This window comes from Zootoca vivipara, chromosome 9 (genome assembly GCF_965207765.1).
Source record: "Zootoca vivipara chromosome 9, rZooViv2.hap1.1, whole genome shotgun sequence".
Lineage (NCBI taxonomy): Eukaryota > Metazoa > Chordata > Lepidosauria > Squamata > Lacertidae > Zootoca > Zootoca vivipara.
The window spans coordinates 16025831-16052988 of NC_142592.1; the positions used below are offsets into that span (position 1 = coordinate 16025831).

The 27158-nt window shown below is 44.5% G+C and overlaps 2 protein-coding genes across 2 annotated transcripts in view; both read left to right on the forward strand.

The window, feature by feature from the left end:
- LOC118091110 (V-type proton ATPase subunit S1-like) overlaps window positions 1-22257 on the forward strand; it is a 50170-nt gene extending 27913 nt beyond the window's left edge. Inside the window, exons 7-10 of the mRNA XM_060279567.2 lie at window positions 7342-7589; window positions 9180-9233; window positions 12811-13048; window positions 19431-22257. Coding sequence (XP_060135550.2) covers window positions 7342-7589; window positions 9180-9233; window positions 12811-13048; window positions 19431-19640 — 750 coding nt within the window. The 3' untranslated portion in view covers window positions 19641-22257. The remainder of the gene's footprint in view (window positions 1-7341; window positions 7590-9179; window positions 9234-12810; window positions 13049-19430) is intronic.
- A 3363-nt stretch (window positions 22258-25620) lies between these two features.
- Window positions 25621-27158, forward strand: part of SLC13A1 (solute carrier family 13 member 1) — an 83971-nt gene continuing 82433 nt past the window's right edge. Inside the window, exon 1 of the mRNA XM_035127612.3 lies at window positions 25621-26272. The gene's annotated coding sequence lies outside the window, so the exon portion shown is untranslated. The remainder of the gene's footprint in view (window positions 26273-27158) is intronic.

The following is a 27158-nucleotide window of genomic DNA, read 5'->3' on the forward strand; positions in this document are numbered from 1 at the left end:
AAACCTGATCCCTGGATTAGTCTTATATCCAAAACTACTGGTTGTGATTTGTTTCACTTTAATCAACAACAATCAGTTACAAGCCCAAAACAAGTCTTGTCTCCAGCTCATGGTTTGTTGGGAGAACAGCAAACTATGATTTCTGAGTCAGACACAATGCTAAGCCACTTTGTTTCTTCCCGTCCCTAATGGGAAGGAGCCAGTTGCACATGACTGGTTTATGCAATATAAGAAGGGATTGGTGAATAGGTCAATATCTCCCAGTTTCTCCTTTTTTCTAATCTTCGGTTCTCCACGTTTCTATAGCAGTTTGCAATTCTTGTTTTGGAAGGAAAAAGATCTCATGAACATTCACCAGCATTTTCGTGTGAATTTCTCCTACTGTACACATTTTTGCATGCGATTTCCCTGAATATACACATTTTTTGCAAACCAATTTCCTTTAAATGTTGCCTTTTTGTATGCTATTTTTAACTAATACATGCATTTATGTACACACTTTACATTACTTGGCTGGAAAACAGTATTGCAAAATTAAGATAAGTGTTTCGCATTCGGATAATAATTTTGAAGGCTATATGTGTGCTTCAAATTGCAAATTGTTTCAGAAAATGCAGACTTGGTAAGTTTACCTTTAAATAGGAACAGAATCAAACTTCTCCCTCAACCCTAATGTGTTGACATGTCCTCATGTTCAAAAATCACCATATAAAAATTCTCAGCCAATATTCCTCCTCCTTTCCACTTCCAGCCTTTCTCATTTCCCAAGCTGTTCTTGTATTGGCAATATTAATTTTTTTACAGAGTTTTTTTTTAAAAAAAGTCCTTTCAAATACAATGCTTTGCAGGGGCATTCTTTTAGCAGAATTTAGCGCTATGTTTCATTTTTCTGGTTACCTATTAATTCACCTATCCACCTATCACAGCTGCCAAGTTATCCCTTTTTTAAAGGGATTTTCCCTTATGCTGAATAGGCTTCCTCGCGAGAAAAGGGAAAACTTGGCAGCTATGCCACCTATAACCCCCAGACAATGTCATGGGGGCACATGTCTTGTAGTGCAGGGCAGTTCTCGATTTTCTGCATATATTTCAAAGACATTAACTCCCATCCCCTAGTTTTTGCTTGCAGCTAGCTCCAAGTAACATTCACTAATTATATGTGGAGTGATGAATAGGTATTAACATCAGATTCCATGGAACTAAGTCAGAGACATTTTCCCCCAAACACTTTTGTTGCCCATATTTTTCACTCCTGTGCAGAGCTGCCAATAGGCCTGAAAAGACATGTCCTTTTGTGAACTGTTTTGAAAGGTTTTGTAACGTATAAATCTCCAGTTGTCGTTCCATTTATTCTGACAATCTCCAGTGCTTTGAAAGATAGGCTACATATAATTTGGCCATTTTTAACTATGCCCTCTCTCAATTTTAATATCCCACTTAAGGTGTTATAACTGTTGCCCCTTTATCAAAACTAAAGGAACCATTAGAAAGAAAGAAAGATGTCAACTACGCCATAAAATGGTCCCTCTTGTTTATTTTGCATTTATCGCCCACTCTGTGAATATTGTGTCTTCATTAACCTTCAGAATAGAAACCAGAAATTAGTGTATCATCAATTCCTGTATCACCATGATTTCATCTGATCTCAACAGCAAAGAAAAAGATGACACCAAGAATGCATAGCCATGGATTTAGCATGTGATGAAATAAAAGAATCTTCTTCCACATGTCTTAAAGGACAAAATTCTCTAAAGGGATGTAGCATTTAAAATGAAGGCTTCATAGTAGGGGTAGAAGACAAATCCAATTTGGTTTGCATTTAAAGGTGAGCCTACAAAATTCACACTTTCTGAAAGGAAACACAAAGCAAAATCCTTCAACATTCTCACTTCCATGAACTTTGCAGTTCCTTTTTCCAGCCTAGTAATGTGCACAAAATCCCACTAGGGTAAACATGTATATATTAATGAAAAGGGCATATAATTAGGGAAGTTGTCTTGTAAAAATGTGTATATGGGTGGGTGGGGGTTTATGCACTATAATGCTGGCGATTTTTCCTGAGGAATAATAATTTAAAAATTGCAAACAGATATGGAACTGAATTTAGGATTGGGGAAAAAGAAGCCGAGAGAAACTTAAGTCGACAAATTAACCCATGCCTTCTTTGCAGCATTTCAGAGTGTTGCATGAAATAAAATTCTTTTTTTTACTTTTGCAAAATGATGCTAATCATTCTCACTAGTTGTCAAATGGGGCTTCAGTATTGAGATGCATTGGGTTCACATGCCTATGAAGAAAGCAGGGGTGGTTTTGTGTGGCAATGTCCCTCCGTTCAGTGTAATAATGACTCGTGACACAGAATTAAGATTTAATTGGGTGGTTAAGGCCACAACTTTATTAATTATGCATGTTGAGCGGAATTGGCTTAGGCGTTGGAACCTATCGAACTAAATCCGACTCCAACCCGTGTGTTGAAGTCCGTGAGAAGTTAACCACCAGTAAGGAACCCGGCGATGTAGATCAACCGGAACTCCTCCTGTGGCCACCGATCGGGGCGTGCCTTACGGCCCTGGCGACTCCCGGCTCTGGACCAAGCCTCGCCCCCGGAATCCTTTAACGGAATTACTTCTCCAAATTTGGGCAGGTGATGACGCAATCTGCCCCTCCTCCATCCTATTGTTATGCAAATTTCCAACGCCTAACCGCCTAACCTAAGTTGTGACGACATGCTACGAGGTAGGCGAAAAACCCATCATGGCTAGCCCAGTACGGGAAAAGTCCTACCCGGCCCACTGACTAACCAGGCAACCGACCAGGTCCGTAGCAGCGCCCCCTAATCTCTTTTTAAGGGGTGGGTGGGCGGGTGCTTCTGTTCGCTCCGGCGAACGGGAATAAAGAGGGCTAGTTCCGCAACGTGGAGGGGATTTAAACGCCGCGGCCCCGCCCCCTCGTCCCTATTGGTCCGCGGGGCGGGTGACGCAGGCGGAATCTTCCATTGCGTAGGGGCTGCAACAGCAGCCCCCATGCAATGGGCACTTCGGGCTGCCCACAACTCCACCTCCGGCGAAAGCACGGAAGTGGTTTTATGGACAGAGAGAGTACCCCGCCCCAGATCTGCAGGTAAATCCTAGCCTTTCTTTCTTTCTTTCTTTCTTTCTTTCTTTCTTTCTTTCTTTCTTTCTTTCTTTCTTTCTTTCTTTCTTTCTTTCTACCTGCTCCCAAAACTCTTTGAGGACAAGTGATGCATATGGAGTTCAGGCAGCAGAGGGGGGAAAAGTGCCCAAAATGCCTGCATTTCATTTCTGTATTTTGCAGCCACAGGAAGGCCCCATCAGGACCATAGTGTATGGGTTAAGCCAGGCATCCCCAAACTGCGGCCCTCCAGATGTTTTGGCCTACAACTCCCATGATCCCTGGCTAACAGGACCAGTGGTCAGGGAAGATGGGAATTGTAGTCCAAAACATCTGGAGGTCCGAAGTTTGGGGGTGCCTGGGTGAAGCCTTTCCCTCCCTGTGACCATAATGACTAAAACGACTGCCTCTCAAAGTTATTATTCCCTTCCCCCAGAAATGTTTGCTCCTAAATTTGCTCACGATAACTCATGTTTGAGCATCAGCATCTTTATTGTGGCTTTCAAATGGTGGTAGTAGTTTTGTGCAACAGCCGGGTTGTTCTAGGAGAGCCATTGCATACTGCAGCTGTAGGGAAGCGAATCTGACTAGAGCCTTAGCTGTTCCACTCCCATGAGTCATGTTTGACCTACCCACCTGTCTATCACCTGAGGTCACCATGACACCTGATTATTTGTTTTTGCATATCACTGTGCACAGAAGTCCTGATGATTGGCTGATAGTTGATCATATATACATCATATACTGTATGACGTTAGGTGTAGGGCAGGTGTTTGTGGCATGGCAAAAAATAGCCTCTCGGGAGTAATCATAAAGTCTGACAGGGCTAATTAGGCTTGTAGGGTGGACATTCCCCACAGCTGGTATAAAGGTTACCAGATCTGTGTGCACTGGTTTCCTCCTCTTCTAAAGAAGCATGATGAAAACTGCAGCCGTGAGATGTTGTGCAGCTTAAATTCTGCTAACTTCAGTGAGCAGCTCTGTGTGTGAGATTCCAGCCAGCACTGCTAGTTAATCAAAAGTTTGCCCGAGAGGCTGCATTTATCCCTTCGTAATCAAGTAGCACAAATCAAAAAGAAGATTAAGCCTTGATTATTGCCATACTGTGCTTGAAAATAAAGTTCCAGTCTACCATTGTCTGCCTTGTTTTTGTGAAATCAAAATTACTGATTGCCAGCATAGCAGTAATGAAGATGGCAAAGAAGTACCGCTTATGTGTTACCCTGTGAAACGATGATTTTCCTAGTTTAACATAGTGAAGAACATGCAGAACTGCGCCTGGAACCTCTCGTTTGGGTACCTAATCATTCACTGATTAGGTGACAGCGATTCAGCAATGACCTGTGCAGAGCCGCCATCTTCTCCAGCTGCTTGAGGGGCCCCAACACAATGTCCTGACATCATGCTCGTGATGTCACAAGGAGCCAAGGAGCAGAGCTGAACGCCCACTGAACATTGAGGGGGCCCAACCCCCTCAAAAACATGGTGTGAGGCTGTGAGAGAAAGATTCACAGAGCAATCCTATATAGATTTAGTCAGGAGTCAATCTCACCAAATTCAAAGGATCTTAACCCGTAGGAAATGTGCACAGGATTGCAGCCTTAGAAAGGAAGGGGATAAATAAAGACAAGACTTGGAGTCTGAATGGTGCAGCAAGACTTTTCCCATAGAAAGGTGCCACGTGCATTCTGCTTTAAGCAGCAAAATTCCTTGAGCCATCTCAGGAGCCACCATTGTGTAGTGGTTAAGAGCAATATACTTGTAATCTGGTGAACCGGATTCGCTTCCTCGCTCCTCCACATGCAGCTGCTGGGTGACCTTGGGCTAGTCCAGGTTTCCTCAACCTCGGCCCTCCAGATGTTTTGAGACTACAATTCCCATAATCCCTGACCACTGGTCCTGCTAGCTAGGGATCATGGGAGCTGTAGGTCAAAAACATCTGGAGGGCTGAGGTAGAGGAAGCCTGGGCTAGTCACACTTCTCTGAAGTCTCTCAGCCTCACTCACCTCACAGAGGTTGTTGTGGGGAAGGAAGGGAAAGGAGATTGTTAGCCGCTTTGAGACTCCTTAAGGGGAGTGAAAGGAGGGATATCAAGTCCAAACTCCTCCTCCTCCTCGGTATTGCATATCCAGTGGCCACATAACCACCAAACTCTCTCCCTGACTTCCAATCAACCACTCACACAAACAAACAAACATACTATAGGACGTTGTGCTAAGAATTGTGAACATCACTCCTAAGGATGTGAGTAGCTTTCATAAGACAAATTCCTCTATCCTACTCTCTGCTGCAGCCAATGAGAAAATTTAAGGTGAAAAAGTTTGATGTTAGGGATGCAGAACAATTGGATTTGGCAGGAAAGTGCCCTTAGCAGAAATGGTTCGTTGATACTTCCTGCATAATCCACGCAGCTTTCGCTTTTTCGAATGATGTGTTCCCTTAGGTTATACCTGTGTTCAAGGGAAAGTTTTGTTGAAACTTACTCTCATTCTCTGGGTAGCTATTTAACCAGACTCATCCCGCTCAGCCAGGATTACTCAGTGCTAGCTATTGCAGAAATTTAAATATATTATTACATATATTATCATATGCATTCGCACATTTGCCAGGGATCTTATTTAAATCTGGTTAGGTGGCTACTCACTTCACTTCACTTTTGCATACCATATAATTCAATAAGAAGTTTCATGTAATTATTGTATGCTTAATTGTTTTATTGAAGGGTGGGGTACCTCTGGCTAAACTTTGCTAGCGGAGTTGTGGCACAGCAATGAAAGCAAAGCTTTTGGATTCCTGAAAATCTGTTCTTAACTTCATTCTTTCTCCAAAATCAAAGTATTCCCCATAGCTCAGTCATCAGTTCCTCCTACAAAATCTTATTTCTGTTATTAGCATTACAATTCTCCCCAGACAACGTGCTAGCCCCAGTGTCCCTTAACATACAGACAATTGATTAAACACAGTATAATTTAGTCTTCAAAACCTTTTCTCTGTGTGAAATAAAATGGCTACACTTTGGGAGGAAGAAGAGAGATTAATTTTTTAATTAAAAAGTGAAACACTTTACGCTTTTCTTTGCGAGATATTGCTTTCTTAAAGGGAACAGTTTCTTCCTTTAAATACCACATTCTGGCAATAATAGTTGCAACTGTTGTTGTTGGCACCTGTCTGTCTCGAGAGACAATACAGTGCGCCTCCAGGGGTGAAGTCAAACTGCACCAAAGTGACCTCCCCGGGGCACAAGCCTGGGCAGGGTGTATGGAGGTCCTGGGCTGCCCAGATCATGGGTGTACCCAGGATCAAAACTGGGGGGGGGCAGGCAAGCCACGGGGCCTGGCCATGCCCCCCAGCCACCCGATTGGCTGGCTGGCGATGAGGTGGCCGGGATCCCCCAGGAGGCATGGTCAACGTCCATGCCCCCCGGAGGAGAGGGGGTGGTCACCCCGAGAGAGAGAGAGAGGCGGAGAGGAGCCTGGCGAACGTGGCAGGGGGAGGAAACATGTGCACGCTCTCTCCCTCGCACACAACACAACTCAAGCGCTTTCTCTCCTGCCCTTGCCGCCTCTTCTCAGACTCGCTCCGCTCCTGCTGCGAACGCCAAGTTGCGACCACCGATTGCCGCCGAACTTGCCCACAAGTACAAGGGCGAAGAGGACGAGGGGAGCCGCTGCAGCAGGCTCCTCTAGCTAGGCTTTTCCTCCTCAGCGCGGAGCGGTCGCTCCGGAGCCCGATCCTGTGGCGGAGGCGACCGTGGTGAAGCGCGCGCACACACACACCCCTCCCCACCGAAGCAGCTCAGGAGCCAGGTGGGAGGGGAAAGAGGCGGGAACGCGCGCTTCCTCCTCGTGCGATTGGCTGGCTATGATGTTCATGCCCCCCGGAGGGGAGGCAGCGGTCACGCGGTTCTCCGCTACCACTTTTCCCTGCTGACCATGTTTTGCACTGGAAAAAAAAAAGTGCGATGCTACAGCTTGTGGCGCGAGCTGTAATTTATACCTTTACCCCCCCTTCCTTTTTAGCTTCGGGGGGCAGCTGCCCCCTCTGCCCCCTGGGTACACCCATGGCCCAGACGACAATACCCCCCTCTCAACCTCGCTGATGTGGTCCAAAGGAAAGCAGAGCATGTGAACCGCCAGCTTTGACTCAATATCTATGTTTCACCTCAAGGTTTTGTTTTCTGTTGAAATAATCTGCAGAATTCTCTTTTAGGTACCAGTGGGACCTGATGTAGCCTGGCAGAGCAGAAGGCACCTAATGTCTGTTGAAAACCAAGGAGCTAATCTCTATGCCCCAATAAACATAACCAGTGGGACAGGCCCCAATGGCACGTGCATCCTTTTTTATGCCACAGATTTAAACTTTACAGCCGGTGGCACTGTCATGAATCTAACACATCGCACATTTGAATCTCACGAAGTGGATACCAGCGATTCCGTTTGTTTGGAGACCAATGCCACGTGAGTAGCCTGACTTTCACTGCTAATTGTCTTTCATGGTACGTTGACTGAGGAAGCTGATTTATTGTTATTTTTTGTCCCAGATAGCATTACCATTTAGCTTAGCCAAGACTTGAAATCAAAGTCCCAGAAAGATCAGATTAAGGTACAATCATGAAATTGCATAGCTCGCATAGCTTTGGTTATCTCTATTCTTCTGCATTTTAAGTGTCCAAAATGCTTTACAAGCCTTCTTATTAATTTACTCTACGAAGTAGACTATTAACTGCTTTGCAGCTGGAGAACTGAGGCTGTCAACTTGCTAAAAAATTAGAGATGGACAAGCTTCCCCCAGCAAATACCTTTTTCAATCCACTGAAAGCCAGCCTTTGATTTCAGGTCTTGGATAAGACGTTTTTGGTACAGCCTAAAGATGTAAAACTTGCAGTTAACAGATCTCTCCCCCCACCCCGGTTCTGTTTTCAAGAGAGACAGAATTTTGGGAGGAAATGATAGTTTTCCAATATTTTACAGGTCAAAAGTTACTTTCTTACATTAGAAACATACGTAGTATATCTTATGTATAACTTGATTTGCCATTAATTGACTGTCTTTCTTATACAGTGGTACCTCGGGTTACGAACGCGATCCGTTCCAGGTCGCAGTTCGTAACCCGAAAAGTTCGTAACCCGAAAGAGGCCCGAACCGCCGTTTTGCGCATGCCAGTGGTAGTGTGTGCAGCTAGATCACAAATCCCTGTGAACCTCTCTCTCTCTGTGTGTGTGTGTGTGTGTGTGTGTGTGTGTTCATCTGAATTCTTCTCTTACATCAGGGAGCCTCTGCATTACATTGGCCCAGGCCTGACATTTCCCATTGAAACAAAGAACATTTCCCTAGTGAATAAAGAGGAGTGTGAACTTCAGAACGCCTAGGGTAATTTCCCCTCGCAGCACATGTCTCCTCCCAGAGAGCTGCTATTTCAGAGCGAAAAAACACTGTAGGACCTTTCCGTGCCCCATTTCCAAACTCTTTCTCATCAAGTCAGAATTGTGTCCAGATCCATTATTTTCATGGAAAAGAAGAAGAAAGCTAATAAGCAGTTCAGCTTATATGTATGTATGAGGTGCAAAAAAAGAGAGTTGTGCCAACATAGCTGCTTCTTTTGTCTTCCTTTCACTGTTCGTTTCCAAGAGAATAATTATGCATGACTTCTATTCATCCACATGACTTCTCTTACTGCCTGTGCCCTCATTTTATTCAAATGTCTTGGTCCCCACAACCACCCCCACGATCAAAACTCCCATTAACATTACGCGAGGCAATAATTTCATTGTAAGGTGTCGTTACAGGGAATCCTTGCCACCACTTGAATTTAAGTGAGCTGTAAATAACTCCATAGACCAAGGTCTTCAATATATTCCCCCTTTTGTTTGAAAGGGAGATGAGGAAACAGCTGTCTGCTTTGCAATATTTTCTGCTCCGCCATCTCTTTCTCTTCACCTACCAATGTAGATGTGTTCCTATTTAAAACAAAATGAAAATGGTTCATATGAAAATTATATGGTGTAACATTTTCTTGCATCTCTCCCTGCTCCCCGACCCCCTTGCCAGGTTGTCGTTAAAATACACCAACCCAGTGAAGGGCATTGAGAATCTGACAATCAGGTATGTTTATGAATTAATTTACTTACTGGTATACAATTTTTTTGAACGAATGTCGAGGTGCTTTCCGCTTATAAAATGGGACTTCCTCTTATCTCCCCACAAGTCTACAAAATCCCAGGCAAACAGAAACTAATGGCGATAGTCTACCCACTATTGCTTGTATTCAAGTTTTATTCCTCCAAATATCATTGGACCAGTTGTGGAAACATAGAAACAGGGCTGTGAGGAGGACCTGCTGGGTGATTATATCTGCAACGGAGCCAGGTGATGTAGCGTACAAACAAATGCTCTGTACAGTGGTACCTCGGGTTACAGATGCTTCAGGTTACAGGCGCTTCAGGTTACAGACTCCGCTAACCCAGAAATAGTACCTTGGGTTAAGAACTTTGCTTCAGATGAGAACAGAAATTGCATGGTGGTGGTGCGGGGCCAGCAGGAGTCCCTATTAGCCAAAGTGGTACCTCAGGTTAAGAACAGATTTCAGGTTAAGAACGGACCTCCGGAACAAATTAAGTTCTTAACCCAAGGTACCATTGTATACCTGAAGGAGCATCTCCACCCCCATCGTTCAGCCTGGACACTGAGGTCCAGCACTGAGGATCTGGCAGTTCACTCACTGTGAGAAGTGAAGTTACAGGGAACCAGACAGAGGGCCTTCTTGTCAGTGGCACCCTCCTATCAGATGTCAAGGAGATAAAAAACTGTTTGCATGTGTAGACCTTTTAACCACCCCCAAATCAATTCAGACAAGACTCAAATTTTGGGTTTGGTTTTTGGCAGAATTTAGGCCACAAGTGAGTGGTTGCATAGGCTCTGGTTCGTCTAGCTCCCTGCACCGTTGCAGGTAACGCTGACCCAGGGCACACCATAGGTCAGCCTTGGGTGAGCACCCGGCACAGTGGAAGGCGGGGTCATGCCAGTCCACCAGCCAGATGCCCCCCTGGACTCCGGCTTAGGGCACAACCCCTCTCAGGGTTGACCAACCAATGAGTCCCTTGATTCTTTTAACGGAATAGCCATCACATAGGGATGGCCAGACCGTTCTGCCACCCCTATCACCTGAACCAGAACCTATCTGCAACCTTACAAGTTGTGACGATTTCCTACATGGCAGGCGAAACCCAAATGGCACCAGCCAATCCACCAAGTGGGGAAAATTCCTGCCGTGCCCCTGTCCCAAAGACAGGTGACACACGACGGCATAGCAAGGTCAAGCACAAGCCCTAAATATAGGGAGAGGTGGGCGGGTGTTCCGATGCACTGAGCCCCAAAGAGGAAGCTGAGGGACACGTGCATGGGCTTAAATAGAGGTCCCTCGATAGCATTTAGCTGGCATCCCATTGGTCAAATTGCACCCGGCATCGAGGGACCTCCAATAGGGTGTTGTGGCCAAATGTTCCCACCCACAACACAGGGTTTGGTTGCCGCAACACATGCCCTTGTTAGGGAGGACCCAATATACAACTTTTAGAAGACATCTGAAGGCAGTCCCATACTGGATTTTTAAAAAAAAGGTTTGATGTTTTCTTATGCTTTTATATGTGCTAGAAGCTCCTTAGAGTGGCTGGAGCATCCTAATCAGATGGGCGGGGTATAAGTAATAAAAATCTTCTTCTTCTTCTTCTTCTTCTTCTTCTTCTTCTTCTTCTTCTTCTTCTTCTTCTTCTTCTTCTTCTTCTTCTTCTTCTTCTCCTCCTCCTCCTCCTCCTCCTCCTCCTCCTCCTCCTCCTCCTCCTCCTCCTCCTCCTCCTCCTCCTCCTCCTCCTCCTCCTCCTCCTCCTCCTCCTCCTCCTCCTCCTCCTTCTTCTTCTTCTTCTTCTTCTTCTTCTTCTTCTTCTTACCCAAAGCCAGCATTTCTCCTTAAATCACTCTGAATAAGGATGGATTTCACTTGCCGTTAGTGCCGCTACATGTCCTGGGTCTTCAACCCTACCTCAGAAAGTGCATTAGCAAATGGATTATATGGTACTTCAGGGAAAAGGCAGTTTAGGATTGAGGTCGAGCTAGAATGTCTGGCCGGAAATTTGTAACAAGTAATAAAGACCACCTCGGGTATGAGTAAATAGAATAAAACGGAGATGATTCCAAATTAAAAAGCTTAAATCTTTCCTCACTGCGGTTCAGAGTCCTATTAACTGGGCAGCGAATGGTTCACCAAAGTAAGCAATTCCCTATCACAGCCTCTTCCACTAGAATAGCCTCAGGCACCGGGCCAAATGAAAGACTTGTAATCAACACAGAACGATCCTGGGGAAAAAAATTAGTAAAAAAATAACCCTCTGCTGACAGACAGAAGAGCTTTTCCATTGCAGAACTCACATTGCAAAAAGTATCATGAGCTGTAAACAGGCCCCTCTAAGTTGGAAAACATGATTATTGTGTTATTTATTACAAATCTGCTCCAGCTACCTAGGCTTCCAGTCTGCTGGCGGGGCGGGGGAGCAATACCTGCCCCTAGGTGTTCAATCAAGTTATTCCCTTCACATTTAACATACAGTATATGCTCCTCTGTTTTCCGTTAAGATAAACCTATCATCCCATTTCTTGATTTGGTATAGACCCTGATAATTTCAAAACAGTTGGTGGATTGTGCTTTATTGCATACGATCACATCGAGCCACTTGAAAAACAAACAAACAAACAAAAAACGGAGAAGGGGAGAAATGCAACGCCGCTGAATCATGCAACCAGTGTTGCATGTCTTAGGAGCAAAGGAAGCTGCCTTATAGTAAATCAGACTATCTGTTCATTTATCCTACTATTGCCTGCTCTGACTGGCAGTGCTATCCAGGATCTGAAGGCAGAGGGCTTTCCCAGCATCTCTTACCTGAGCCTTTTCCTAGAGGTGCCTGGAATTGAATCTGAGGCCTTTGCCTCAGCATCATCACCACCGTTATTATTATTATTATTATTATTATTATTATTATTATTATTATTATTACCACCACCACCCAGCCAGATGGGCAGGGTACAAATAATAAAATTGTTGTTGTTGTTGTTCGGAAGCTGCAGGATAGGAGACAGGAAATGGGAATCACATGGCAAGGCCCAAATTGTGCTGCAGTTCTTGCAGGCTTATAAAGGGAGGGCATAAGTATTTTCCTCTCCTGTTTGGTTCAGTGTTTAGAAGCACACTCCTGCCTCATGCCCATGCTTTCGTGTGCTCGCCTCAATGGCTTTTCAATGATTTTATCCGTATTCACACATGGCCCCTTTCCTTAAGGAACAGAAGCCTCTTTTCTTCTTCCCAAGGAGAACCAGCTTGTTCCCTTCTCTCCATTGCCCTTACCCGTCAGCAGAAGGCTCAAACCCAGAAATTCTGTAGCCTCTCTGCGAGTATATCTGGGGGGACGTATGAACCACTGAACTCCACCCTTGTATCCTTCATTTCCTGCAGCACGCGAGACAACATTTGGGGTCTCATTGTCGCTACTAAACCGAATGGCACGTTCGAAGAGACATCTCTTAAACCCAAATATGCCTGCGTAATCCTATCTCACAGCCACCCAGTAATTCCTAAAGGAAAAGATGCCGCGGCAGAATGAATAGATGCATTCTATGTTTCTCCTTTCTCTAGTTTTGTGATGACCAACAAGGACTATGTAGGCTCTGCTCGAAAGTGGTTCACTTTAGATTTTGTTCACATTGAACAAGACAACAAGGAAATGGCTATATTTACTGCCCCCTCCATCTCTGGTCCTGCAGAGTATTCATTCCATTGCCAGCAGGTGGGAACAAGCGACCATTATGGGGCAACGTTGACTCCCTACAATGATGCAGCGAAAGAGTGGCAGGTTGTCATCTCTGAGTTCCAGGTGAGTTCTCAGTGCAGATTCAGAGGCAATTCTAACAGCTATTAGTTTGCTGTTGGAGTTTCTGAAAGGTCGGCCTCACCACTTACTTTCCCCTTCAACCCTAAGAGAAAGTTTTAACCAAAACTTTTTTCTGGAGGATCCCCAGTGAGCTCTTCAGTAGCGTGAAGATGAAGGATTGACAGGGTTGGGGCAGCCTATAAATGGGGAGAACAAGGAAAAAAGAAGATTCCCCAGGAAGTCATCCATACAAAGTAACAGACTCACACCAATCATTATCCATTTTTTATCCAGTCAAACAACTAAAAAAATTGTACTGTATTTTTCCATTTATAGGTAGGTAGCCGTGTTGGTCTGAGTTGAAACAAAATTAAAAAAATTCCTTCAGTAGCACCTTAAAGACCAACTAAGTTTTTATTTTGGTATGAGCTTTTGTGTTCTGACGAAGTGTGCATGCACACGAAAGCTCATACCAAAATAAAAACTTAGTTGGTCTTTAAGGTGCTACTGAAGGAATTTTTTTATTTTGTATTTTTCCATGTATAAGACATCCCCATGTATCATGACAACACAACAATAAACCTTAGGTTACGTACAAGATACAACTGCAACACAATCAACGTAACCGGCTGCGTTATACCACAAATAAAATCTGATATTTACTGTATCATGTCAACATATCAACAACTATGAGACATAAAATTCAGCTGAAGGATCAGAAGACCCAGTGGGTCAGATACTGAAGTCCATTCCACATGTGATTTGTTAATGTAGTCCAATAGTAATTCCACAATGCAGAAGTTCAAATACTAAAGTCCATTCCATATGTATTTGTTCATGAAGTCCAAAAACCATCCATCCATAGGTTATGCACCATAATACTACAGATCCATTGTCATGTATCATCACATTTGAATTCATACCACTGGTGAAGCGCAGAAAGGCGAAACAAGGATAAAATATTCCGGAAATCCTTGTCAACCCATGTCGTCTTATCTAATTACATAACCTACGAATGGATTGTTTTTGGACTTCATGAACAAATGCATACGGAATGGACTTCAGTATCTGATCCTTCAGCTAAATTGTACGTTTCATCGTTTGCCACTTCAGTGAATGGGGTCATTTTAGCAAAGGAATAATGTGTGAATCATGGCTTAGTAATATAGAGTTTATCCAATATACATTAAAAGCCACAATCTTTGTCAACTTAAAAGTTCTTGGGGTGAGCTCCCCGCTCGAGATTCAGGAAAGGTGATGGCACAAGCCGGAATTCTTTTATAAAGACCTTGAAAAATCTTTGGTGACTTACAGACAAAAGGAGAATATTGTTTTATAGGTTTTTCTTGCATGTCAGCAACAGGATGCGAGTTGGCACATCTTTATTTTATGAGTGGAAGACAACTGCCCCCTACCAAAATGACAAAATATAAGCAAGGATATTGCCAAGTGCAGAAATTACAACAGGTATTTTCAAAAGCTACAAAGGCACATTGAGACAGTCAAGCTTCCAGACCAAAACTTTAGAAGAGACATCTCAGACTGGCGTGTTGCGGGTTTATTTTATTCTTTAAAAAAGATCAATATTGCTGTACCCTGCATACATTGTCCTCCCGCCTTTAGCCCCCTCAGTCTGTTTCAGATAAAGTGCTTTAGCAACATCAAAGCCTTGTTACATGCTTCAAGCACTTTGGCACCGAGAACGGTATCGAGTCTGTATTATTTCATAGCCACTCAATGCTCTATGGGAGCCATAACAACATTATGCAACATCACTGTTTTGTCAGCCAGCCAGCCAGCCAGATAATGTGTGTTTTCCCTTTGCAACTTTTGCCTGAAGTCTGAAGAGAACAGACCCTCCATTTTCTATGGACAGTCCTGGATTTACAGAAGCCACCCCAGTTTTTTATTAGATCCCAAAATGTCCCGCTTTTCCTTAGGACGTCCCTATTTTCATCTGAGAAATGTTGGAGGGTATGGAGTTATGCCCCTTCATGGATCAATGCCTTGTCGTGGCGAAGGGGCTTGAATAACTCAGAGAAGCTATGAGCTATGCCATGCAGGGCCACCCAAGATGGACAGGTCATAGTGGAGAGTTTTGACTAAACGTGATCCACCTGGAGAAGGAACTGGCAAGCCACTCCAGTATCCCTGCCAAGAAAACTCCATGGACAAAGACAACAGGCATATAAAAGTTATGACGCTGGAAGATGAGCCCCTCAGGTCGGAAGGCGTCCAACATGCTACTGAGGAAGAGCGGAGGACAAGTACAAGTAGATTCAGAGCTGATGAAGCGGCTGGGCCAAAGCCGAAAGGACGCTCAGTTGCGGATATGCCTGGAAGCGAAAGGAAAGTCCGATGCTGTAAAGAAAAATATTGCATAGGAACCTGGAATGTAAGAACCATGAATAGAGGTAAGCTGGATGTGGTCAAAAATGAGATGACAAGAATAAATATCGACATCCTGGGCATCAGTGAACTAAAATGGAAGGGAATGGGTGAATTCAGTTCGGGTGACTATCATATCTACTACTGTGGGCAAGAATCCTGTAGAAGAAATGGAGTGGCCCTCATAGTCAACAAAAGAGTGGCAAAAGCTGTAATGGGATGCAATCTCAAAAATGACAGAATGATCTCGATACGAATCCAAGGCAGACCTTTTAACATCACAGTAATCCAAGTTTATGCACCAACTACCGGTGCTGAAGAAAGTGAAATTGACCAATTCTATGAAGACCTACAACACCTTCTAGAAATGACACCAAAGAAGGATGTTCTTCTCATTACAGGGGATTGGAATGCTAAAGTAGGGAATCAAGAGATAAAAGGAACAACTGGCAAGTTTGGCCTTGGAGTTCAAAACGAAGCAGGGCAAAGGCTAATAGAGTTCTGTCAAGAGAACAAGCTGGTCATCACAAACACTCTTTTCCAACAACACAAGAGACGACTCTACACATGGATATCACCAAATGGGCAGCATCGAAATCAGATTGATTATATTCTCTGCAGCCAAAGATGGAGAAGCTCTATACAGTCAGCAAAAACAAGACCTGGAGCTGACTGTAACTCAGATCATCAGCTTCTTATAGCAAAATTCCAGCTTAAACTGAAGAAAGTAGGAAAAACCACTGGGCCAGTAAGATACAATCTGAATCAAATCCCTTATGAATACACAGTGGAAGTGAGGAACAGGTTTAAGGATTTAGATTTGGTGGACAGAGTGCCTGAAGAACTATGGATGGAGGCTCGTAACATTATACAGGAGGCAGCAACGAAAACCATCCCAAGGAAAAGGAAATGCAAGAAGGCAAAATGGCTGTCCAACGAGGCCTTACGAATAGCGGAGGAGAGGAGGCAAGCAAAATGCAAGGGAGATAGGGAAAGATACAGGAAACTGAATGCAGATTTCCAAAAAACAGCAAGGAGAGATAAGAGGGTCTTCTTAAATGAGCAATGCAAAGAAATAGAGGAAAACAATAGAATGGGGAAAACCAGAGATCTGTTCAAGAAAATTGGAGATATGAAAGGAACATTTCGTACAAAGATTACCATAATCAAGGACAAAAGTGGTAAGGACCTAACAGAAGCAGAAGACATCAAGAAGAGGTGGCAAGAATACACAGAGGAATTATACCAGAAAGATATGGAGGTCTCGTACACCCCAGGTAGTGTGGTTGCTGACCTTGAGCCAGACATCTTGGAGAGTGAAGTCAAATGGGCCTTAGAAAGCACTGCTAATAACAAAGCCAGTGGAAGTGATGATATTCCAGCTGAACTATTTAAAATTTTAAAAGATGATGCTGTTAAGGTGCTACACCCAATATGCCAGCAAGTTTGGAAAACTCAGCAATGGCCAGAGGATTGGAGAAGATCAGTCTACATCCCAATTCCAAAGAATGGCAGTGCCAAAGAATGCTCCAACTACCGCACAATTGCGCTCATTTCACACGCTAGCAAGGTTATGCTTAAAATTCTACAAGGCAGGCTTAGGCAGTATGTGGACCGAGAACTCCCAGAAGTGCAAGCTGGATTTCGAAAGGGCAGAGGAACCAGAGACCAAATAGCAAACATGCGCTGGATTATGGAGAAAGCTAGAGAGTTCCAGAAAAACGTCTACTTCTGCTTCATTGACTATGCAAAAGCCTTTGACTGTGTCGACCACAGCAAACTTTGGCAAGTTCTTAAAGAAATGGGAGTGCCTGATCACCTCATCTGTCTCCTGAGAAATCTCTATGTGGGACAAGAAGCTACAGTTAGAACTGGATATGGAACAACTGAGTGGTTCAAAATTGGGAAAGGAGTACGACAAGGTTGTATATTGTCTCCCTGCTTATTTAACTTATATGCAGAATTCATCATGCGAAAGGCTGGACTAGATGAATCCCAAGCAGGAATTAAGATTGCCGGAAGAAATATCAACAACCTCAGATATGCAGATGACACAACCTTGATGGCAGAAAGTGAGGAGGAATTAAAGAACCTTTTAATGAGGGTGAAAGAGGAGAGCGCAAAATATGGTCTGAAGCTCAACATCAAAAAAACCAAGATCATGGCCACTGGTCCCATCACCTCCTGGCAAATAGAAGGGGAAGAAATGGAGGCAGTGAGAGATTTTACTTTCTTGGGCTCCTTGATCACTGCAGATGGTGACAGCAGTCACGAAATTAAAAGACGCCTGCTTCTTGGGAGAAAAGCAATGACAAACCTAGACAGCATCTTAAAAAGCAGAGACATCACCTTGCCGACAAAGGTCCGTATAGTTAAAGCTATGGTTTTCCCAGTAGTGATGTATGGAAGTGAGAGCTGGACCATAAAGAAGGCTGATCGCCGAAGAATTGATGCTTTTGAATTATGGTGCTGGAGGAGATTCTTGAGAGTCCCATGGACTGCAAGAAGATCAAACCTATCCATTCTTAAGGAAATCAGCCCTGAGTGCTCCCTGGAAGGACAGATCGTGAAGCTGAGGCTCCAATACTTTGGCCACCTCATGAGAAGAGAAGAATCCTTGGAAAAGACCCTGATGTTGGGAAAGATTGAGGGCACTAGGAGAAGGGGACGACAGAGGACAAGATGGTTGGACAGTGTTCTCGAAGCTACGAACATGAGTTTGACCAAACTATGGGAGGCAGTGCAAGACAGGAGTGCCTGGCGTGCTATGGTCCATGGGGTCACGAAGAGTCGGACACGACTAAACGACTAAACAACAACAACATGGAGTTATGCTACTCCAGAGCCAAGGAGATAAACTACTATACAACCTTTAGAAGACATCTGAAGGCAGCCCTGTATAGGGAAGGTTTTTTTTAAAAAAACAACAACGTTGAATGCTTTGTTATGTTTTTATAATAAAGGGGGTAGATGGCACTGTGGTCTAAACCACTGAGCCACTTGAGCTTGCCGATTGGAAGGTTAGTGGTTCGAATCCATGCAACGGGGTGAGCTCACATTGATCTGTCTCAGCTTCTGCCAACCAGCAGTTCGAAAGCACACCTGTGTGAATAGAGAAATAGGTACCCGCTGTGGCAGGAAGGTAAACGGCATTTCTGTGCGCTCTGGCTTCCGTCACGGTGTTTCGTTGCGCCAGAAACAGTTTAGTCATGCTGGCCACAAAAGCTTTCTGTTGGCAAACGCTGGCTCCCTTGGCCTGAAGTGAGATGAGTGCGGCACCCCATAGTTGCCTTTTACTGGACTTAACTGTCCAGGCGTCCTTTACCTTTTACCTTTTTTTAAAAAACAAACAAACTACTATTACTATTGAATAGGACATCCCTATTTTCACCGGAGAAATGTGGAGGGTATGAGAGAAAGTAAGCAACGAAATGAAATGATGGTGCAAATGTAACCACAGCCTAAATATACGGGCTCCCCCCCCCCAACACACAAAATGGAAATAGAGTTGCCAAGCTGTGAGTAAACACTCAGCCCGCTTGTTTCCTACCCGTTTGAGAGGTGCCTTAGCTCAGTAAGAGACCCCCAACTTTGTGTCAGATTCCGAGTTCAGCCACAGGCATTGTCCTAAGGAGTCTTGCTCAGATAGACAAGACCTTTAGAAAATCGACGGAGCTGGGTTCAAAGGGCAACCTGAACTATCGCTCTGTGGGGCTATTTTTGTTTTGTTTTGTTTTTGGTGGAAGGAAAGTTTTTTAGCTACGTGAAGGTGGCCTAGCAATGTCGATGTGCAGAAGTTAATGGGTGTTGCTTTACCGCTCCCCCCAGGGCTGTATCCTTAGAATACCCCTCGATTTTCCATAGTTTTAACTTACAGCTTTCCTATGGTGAAACAAACAAGATGGGCATGTGGTTAATGAACACATTGCGAGCAGGCATGGGACATAAAGTACAGATTCCTGGTGGCTCAACCCTCCCCCCCCCTTCTCTTTTGCAGATTCAAGCGTTTAACGTTGAAGGCCACAAATTTTCCTACGCCAGTGACTGCACAACCTTCTTCACCCCTGGAATTTGGATGGGCTTGGTGACCTCGCTAGTCTTGTTGCTGATCCTGACCTTTGGGATCCACATGATTGTGAACCTCACAACCAACAATAGGTTCGATGACCCCAAAGATCAACCTCTGTCAGTCCCGCAAGGAGAATAGCTGCTGAGAAAGATGTGACGTTTGTCACGTGGTTGGGCCCTGCTGCGCAAGACATCATCATCATCATCTTCATCATCATAGCCAGCTGCAGGGCATCCAAACTGGATCAGGTCCATGGCATGACGGGGGTGCTACTCTAATCCTTTTCTCCACTCCATTCTATTGATGGAAATCCTTTCCGTCTCCTTCCCATGGGAGAAAAGTTCCAGTAGCATCAAACTGGAGATTTTCTCCCATTGTGAATAGCGGGTGAGACCCCCTAAATATGATCAGGCCACAGCATGGGGCAGGGGGAAAGGATGAAAGGCCCACCCTTCTTCAAATCATAGAATCGTAAAACTGTAGAGTTGGAAGGGACCCACAGGGTCATCTAGTCCATCCCCCTGTGATGCAGGAATCCTGCTCACACCCATTCCTGGGTGGGCTCAAACCACCAAACTTCTTGTTAAAAGATGCACTGACCCTTTGCACCACAGGAGAGCTCTGTCATGTCTGCAACCCAGCTAAGCCCTCCTACATCAGCTAATTGCCCCCCGGGGCTAACCATGTGCCACATCTCAGTATCATACCATGTTAAACAGTCATGGCTTCCGCTAAAGAATACTGAGAGCTGTACAGTCATACCTTGGTTCTCGAACAGAATCTGTTTAGGAAAACATTTAAAAAATCCTGCACTCAATCAGAAGCCACATCGAACGTTTGGCTTCCAAAAAACGTTCACGAACCGGAACACTTCCAGGTTTGCAGCATTCGGGGGCCAAAACTATTGAGTACCAAGGCATTCAAGAACCAAGGTATGACTGTAGTTTGTAAAGGGTGCTGAGAGTTGTTAGGAAACCTCAATTTGCCTCAGAGAGCTACAATTCTCAGAGTGGTTTAACAGTCAATCCCTTTTCCCAGGGCATTCTGGGAATTGTATCTCTGGGAGGGGAGTAGGGGGTCTCCTATCAATTCTCAGCATCCACAACAGTTCCTAGGACTCTGTGGGGGAAGCCATGGCTGTTTAATGTGGTCTAATCTGTTTAAGAGACACAGGTGGCGCTGTGGTCTAAACCACCGAGCCTCTTGGGCTTGCCGATCAGGTCGGTGGTTCGAATCAGCGCGATGGGGTGAGCTCCCATTGCTCTGTCCCAGCTTCTGCCCTAGCAGTTTGAAAGCACACCAGTGCAAGCAGATAAATAGGTACCTCTGCAGCGGGAAGTTAAACAGCATTTCCGTGCGCTTTGGCTTCCCTCACGGTGTCTTGCTGTGCCAGAAGCGGTTTAGTCATGCTGGCCACATGACCCAGAAAGCTGTCTGTGGACAAACGCCGGCTCCCTCGGCCTGAAAGTGAGATGAGCGTTGCGCCCCATAGTCACCTTTGACTGGACTTAAGCATCCAGGGGGCCTTTACCTTAATGTGATATGAGACTGCTATGAATGCATAGTGCATGTACTTAGGAGAACTGTGAACTTCAACTGCATTAATGCAGCAGGAAGCATAGACAAAATCAATAAAAGGTGTAAGCTTTTGTGGCAATGGAATCTTTTCCTGAAAACAGGAGGCTGTTGGCAGCAGTGTTAATTCTGTCAGCTGTTCATTACTTCTTTTTTAATCACTGCCTAAATGAAAGCCCTCAGGTAAAGCAGAAACCACTCGCAGATGTTGCCAGCCTTTAAGAAGACTGGTAGGTCGTGCCAGGAGCTTCACAAATGATTAAAAAATCGAAACACTCTTTTGGATACAGTTTGCTAAATAAAGCTTCATTAAGAAATTCCATATCCTTGAGACATTTTTAAAGGTGGGATAAAAATGTTTCAATACATAGAAAAGACTTACAATACAAACAAACACAAGCATTTCCTCTATCAGATAAAGTACAGGGAAATGACCCTCAGATTAAACAAACAAAGGAATGGACAATAATCCCTAGTTGGCTCTAAGAGAATATAATTAGTGCATCTACTAAACCAGGCATCCCCAAACTGCGGCCCTCCAGATGTTTTGGCCTACAACTCCCATGATCCCTAGCTAACAGGACCAGTGGTCGGGGAAGATGGGAATTGTAGTCCAAAACATCTGGAGGGCCGAAGTTTGGGGATGCCTGTACTAAATGGCTTGCGCATGAGAAAGTTGGTCATACATTACACCCACCCACCCAATTATTATAAAGAATAAACTACACATTGCACTAAATACATCACATGCGACTGTGTTTTTTATTTAATTTGATTTAATTTATTTAATTACAGATGTGGTTTTCAGAGGGAGCAGCATGTGGGGAGGGGAATTTAAAACCTTCTCTATCTAGTTGTGATCCTGTCAAAAACTGGCTCCCTTCTGTGATGATGAGGCTTAGAAACGAAGTTCCCATTGGCCTGCAGGGGGTGGTTTTATTGCTGGGGAAGGAAACTTCTTGCATACTGTTGGTCTGAGGAAAGTCCCCCTGTGCCTGTAATTAAACGAAGCAGATCCTAGTTGCTCACTGCATAATAAAAGTAACTTTTGAATGGAGATTTCCACGACTGGGCTTTGTCCTTAACTATTTTCCTTAGCATATTTGGTCTATGCTGAACCTTTGCTTAATGTACATTATATTGAAAATTCTGGTGTAAAAATAAAGTCATAAATATCATAGTTGATTGTGTTTCCATTGCTTTGCACACCTTATTGTGAGTTGCTGCGAATCACTGCCGGTAGAAAGAGAGAATAGAAGCGTTTCAAATACTGCTACAGCGGGAAGGTAAACGGCGTTTCCGTGTGCTGCTCTGGTTCGCCAGAAGCGGCTTTGTCATGTTGGCCACATGACCTGGAAGCTGTACGCTGGCTCCCTCGGCCAATAATGTGAGATGAGCGCCGCAACCCCAGAGTCGTCCGCGACTGGACCTAAGGGTCAGGGGTCCCTTTACCTTTTTTAAACCCAAAGGGAACTATACTATATATTCTCAAATCTATACTCAAATAAGCAGGGTCAGCTTAAAGGAATGGTGTAGTGATTTCTGGCTGAAGTGCAAAATGTATGTAATAAAATAATAACAATAAAGGGAGGAGGAGGAGGAGGAGGAGGAGGAGGAGGAGAAGGAGGAGGAGGAGGAGGAGAAGAAGAAGAAGAAGAAGAAGAAGAAGAAGAAGAAGAAGAAGAAGAAGAAGAAGAAGAAGAAGAAGAAGAAGAAGAAGAAGAAGAAAGCATAGAGCATTAAATACTGCCAAAATCGGGGCTGCCTTCAGATGTCTACAAAAATGAAAGATAGCTCCCCCTTTCAGGTTTCTCTTTCATCAGACCTGACAGGGAGAGAAAGAGGAAGGCGACATGTCTGAGTGGCTTGAGCAGGTTGTGTGCTCTTTAACCTGACCATTAAAATTCCACATCCCACATAACCTGTCATTAAAGCTTCAGTGGAAACTCGCAGCCCATGCTTGTATTTATTATGCACCAGCTGAGCTGTGAGCAGCTCTGCCCTCCCACAGAGTCCTCTGTGTTTGTGAGAGGCCTGCAGAGTTTAGGCTCGGTGGAAGTGGCTGCAAAGTACGACGTGTCGTGTTATGGGATCTCCTAAGAATGTGCCTTAACCACTGCAGATTTGGAAGAGCCTGGTTGGTCACTTCCACTTGTTCCGTGTCTAGAAAGTGTAGATCCAAGCAATTTCCTGCTTGCTCTGCTCCTTTCCCAGGGAAAACCCAATCTTTGGTGCTAAATCGGCAAATGTCAACCTGGAGAAAACCAACATTGCTGTTTGTTCCGAATGAATGCCGAAGAGCAGTTTTCCCTGGAGGAAAGCAGCGGGAGAAGTAATAACAAATAAATAAATAATTTATACCCTGCCCATTTGGCTGGGTTTCCCCAGGCCCTCTGGGTGGCTGCCAACAGAATACAGTGGTACCTCTAGTTATGAACTTAATTAGTTCCGGAGGTCTGTTCTTAACCTGAAACTGTTCTTAACTAGAGGCGTGCTTTTGCTAATGGGGCCTCTTGCTGCTGCTGCTCTGCCGGCACACAATTTCCGTTCTCATCCTGGGGCAAAGTTCTTAACTTGAGGTAACTCTTCCAGGTTAGCAGAGTTTGTAACCTGAAGCGTTTGCAACCTTGTATTAAAAACACGATAAAACATCAAACATTAAGAACTTCCTTAAACAGGGCTGCCTTCAGATGTCTTCTAAAAGTCAGATAGTTGTTTATTTCCTTGACATGTGATGGGAGGGTGTTCCACAGGGCGGGCACCACTACCGAGAAGGCCCTCTGCCTGGTTCCCTGTAAACTCACTTCTCGCAGGGAGGGAACCACCAGAAGTCCCTCAGAGCTGGACCTCAGTGTCCATGGGGGTGGAGAAGCTCCTTCAGGCAACATCAAACCATCTAGACTTTGGTTATCCCCATCCCCATCAGTAGGTGGCGCACAAATGACACCTGTTATCTGAACTGAATGGATACCTAGTTTATCATGTAGAGTCTGCTGCCAACTTTTGTCTCATGAGCTCAGGTTTGACAGAAGAAGAAATCCTGCAGATAACCAGCTCATTCTGACATGGAAACCACTGTTGAGGAAGATGAGGTCGATCTTGAGCAATGAATTTCCTGAGATGTATCTCAAAATCAAAGATGGCAAGAAAATGGGGAAAATGTAGCGGCTGGTACTCCGTGGTGGCTGGAGCTTGGTAGGGTGAAAGGCATGACGCCCAATTGTAGGTGGTACCAGAACCAATGACAGCAGACACCAACAAATTCTCGTTTTGTCTCCTTCCTTCTCCCTGCTGAGTTTTAGAAGGGCAACACTGAGACTGAGGAGAAGGAAGATGGCAAGAACCTGCTTGGCTGTCTGTAAGTAAGGAGGCACCCAAGTTGACGCTGGTTTAAAGCAGATTGTTCTTGGTGGGGGAGCACCCCACTCATCCTGTTTGACCAGCCTTCAGTGCTGGTATGGTGAATAATGATGCATTATTTTTTTAATCTTGGTTTTTCAAATAAAAAATATCTGCTTCAGAAGATAGCCTATTCTCTCCAGCAATGTTGTCTGCGGATAGTGGAGCGCCTGTAGAAGCTGAAGACCAAAACAACCAAGGAGTAACTACTCTCAACCCCTGTGATGTACAGTAGAAGGAGTCTGTGCATCTATTTAGGTAGCTGAAATTAAGAGCCTTTCCCATCTGTAGTTGGCCCTAGGATGGGGGAGAGCAAAATGAGCGGCCAAATGTATCGGACACCATCCATTTACAGAAAACCACAAGCTCAGGGTAACATTTCAACCATACCCTCCAACGTTTCTCCAGTGAAAATACAGTGGTACCTCAGGTTACAGAAGCTTCAGGTTACAGACTCCACTAACCCAGAAATAGTATCTCGGGTTAAGAACTTTGCTTAAGGATGAGAACAGAAATCGCATGGCAGCAGTGGGAGGCCCCATTAGCTAAAGTGGTACCTCAGGTTATGAACAGTTTCAGGTTAAGAATGGACCTCCAGAACGAATTAAGTTCTTAACCCGAGGTACCACTGTAGGGCTGTCTTCTTCTTCTTCTTCTTCTTCTTCTTCTTCTTCTTCTTCTTCTTCTTCTTCTTCTTCTTCTTCTTCTTCTTCTTCTTCTTCTTCTTCTTCTTCTTCCATTGCATTTATACCCTGTCCATCCGACTGGGTTGCTCCAGCCTCTCTGGGCTGCTTCCAGAACATATAAAAACATGGTTCTAGTTACAGGTAGGTAGCCATGTTGGTCTGAGTAGAAGCAAAATAAAAAAATTCCTTCAGTAGCACCTTAAAGACCAACTAAGTTTTTATTTTGGTATGAGCTTTCGTGTGCATGCACGAAAGTATCTGAAGAAGTGTGCATGCACACGAAAGCTCATACCAAAATAAAAACTTAGTTGGTCTTTAAGGTGCTACTGAAGGAATTTTTTTATATAAAAACATAATAAAACATTTTAAAAAAACCTTCCCTATACAGGGCTACCTTCAGATGTCTTCTAAAGGTTGTATAGTTACTTATTTCCTTGGCTCAAGGGTCACATAACTCCATACCCTCTAACATTTCTCCAATGAAACTAGGCATGTCCCAATGAAAAACAGGACATTCCAGAATCAAATCAGAAACTGGGACAGCTTCTGTAAATCAGGTACTGTCCCTGGAAAATAGGGACACTTGGAAGGTTGTTAAGCTAAGAACCCTTTAATTACAGTGGCTCTAAATAATCTTTAAAATCCAAGTAATCAACTTGAATTGCTATGTGGATCACGGCCCCAAAAACAAAACAAAAGAAAAAAAACCACTCTTATCCCTTTTTCCTCATTGTTCAGAGCACTTGCGTTCTACAGTGATCAGAGTAAATTGGGCTGTTATGAAGTCAGAAACTGAAATAAAAGACGTACTTGTTCAGAGAAGTTGACTTTTGGAGGAAGAGAAAGAAAATGGAGCAACAATTTACCAAGAGGTGGTTCCCCTCTTGTCCTAGTTTCTCTTCCACGCCTCTCCCTTGATACATAAGCCAATCTCCTATTTAATCTCTCTTCCTACGTGGTGGAGACTTCCCTTAAAGACAGCCAAAGCAGAAGCACCTGCTCTTGGTTTACTATTCGGTGAAGCTCTTTTCATCACAGAACAAGCTTCCATGGACATTTCATAAACCTTCCTCTTGGATCTGGCTCCAGATTGGGTTGACTCCTTTGCTGGTAAGTTTCTGAACTCTCCCCCTTGCCCTGTGTGGCTTGAATAATCTGAATTCCAATGGCTTTCCTATCTATGGTCTTTTATGAGCTATGAAAGGTAGTTTGCGTTGCGTTTTATAGTCTCTTTATCTAAAATATCGATTTTCTGCAAAATAGATAACGTGGCCGAGTAAGAGCCAAGAAAGTTGGCTTCAACTTGCTTCAACTTCGAAGTGATTCTGTTCAACAGTGCAATCTGAACACTGCTTACACAGAAGTCATGGGTCTTACTCAGGGCAGTCTCGAGCAGGTCGGCCGCCCTGGCGCTGAGGGGTGGAGATCACTCCGGCGCCCCCGCCCTCGCAGGGCACAGCATGGTTTCCGTGCAGCTTTGCTGTGCGGCGCCCTGCCTACCGGCTTGGCGCCCTGGCGCACCGCGCCACCAGGGGTCTACCTAGAGCCGGCCCTGGTCTTACTCCCAGATAAGGGGGATTGTTGTTGTTGTTTAGTCGTTTAGTCGTGTCCGACTCTTCGTGACCCCATGGACCAGAGCACGCCAGGCACTCCTGTCTTCCACTCCTCCCGCAGTTTGGTCAGACTCATGTTCGTAGCTTTGAGAACACTGTCCAACCATCTCATCCAGGGGAACTAGGATTGCAACTAAAACTCAAGCTCTATCACACTTTTGCGCATGCACAGAAGCACCACTCAGGTTGCAGACTTTTCGGGGTGCAAACGGCACCCTGGAACGGATCGTGTCTGCAACCTGAGGTACCACTGTAATCATTATGAGGCACACACACTTACATGGCAATTTCACCGCAATCTGCCAGAAACCCTCCAGCTCAAGGCAAGAACAACCTTTCTTTATCACCCATATTCCTCAACAACATGTTTGCTTTAAAAAAAA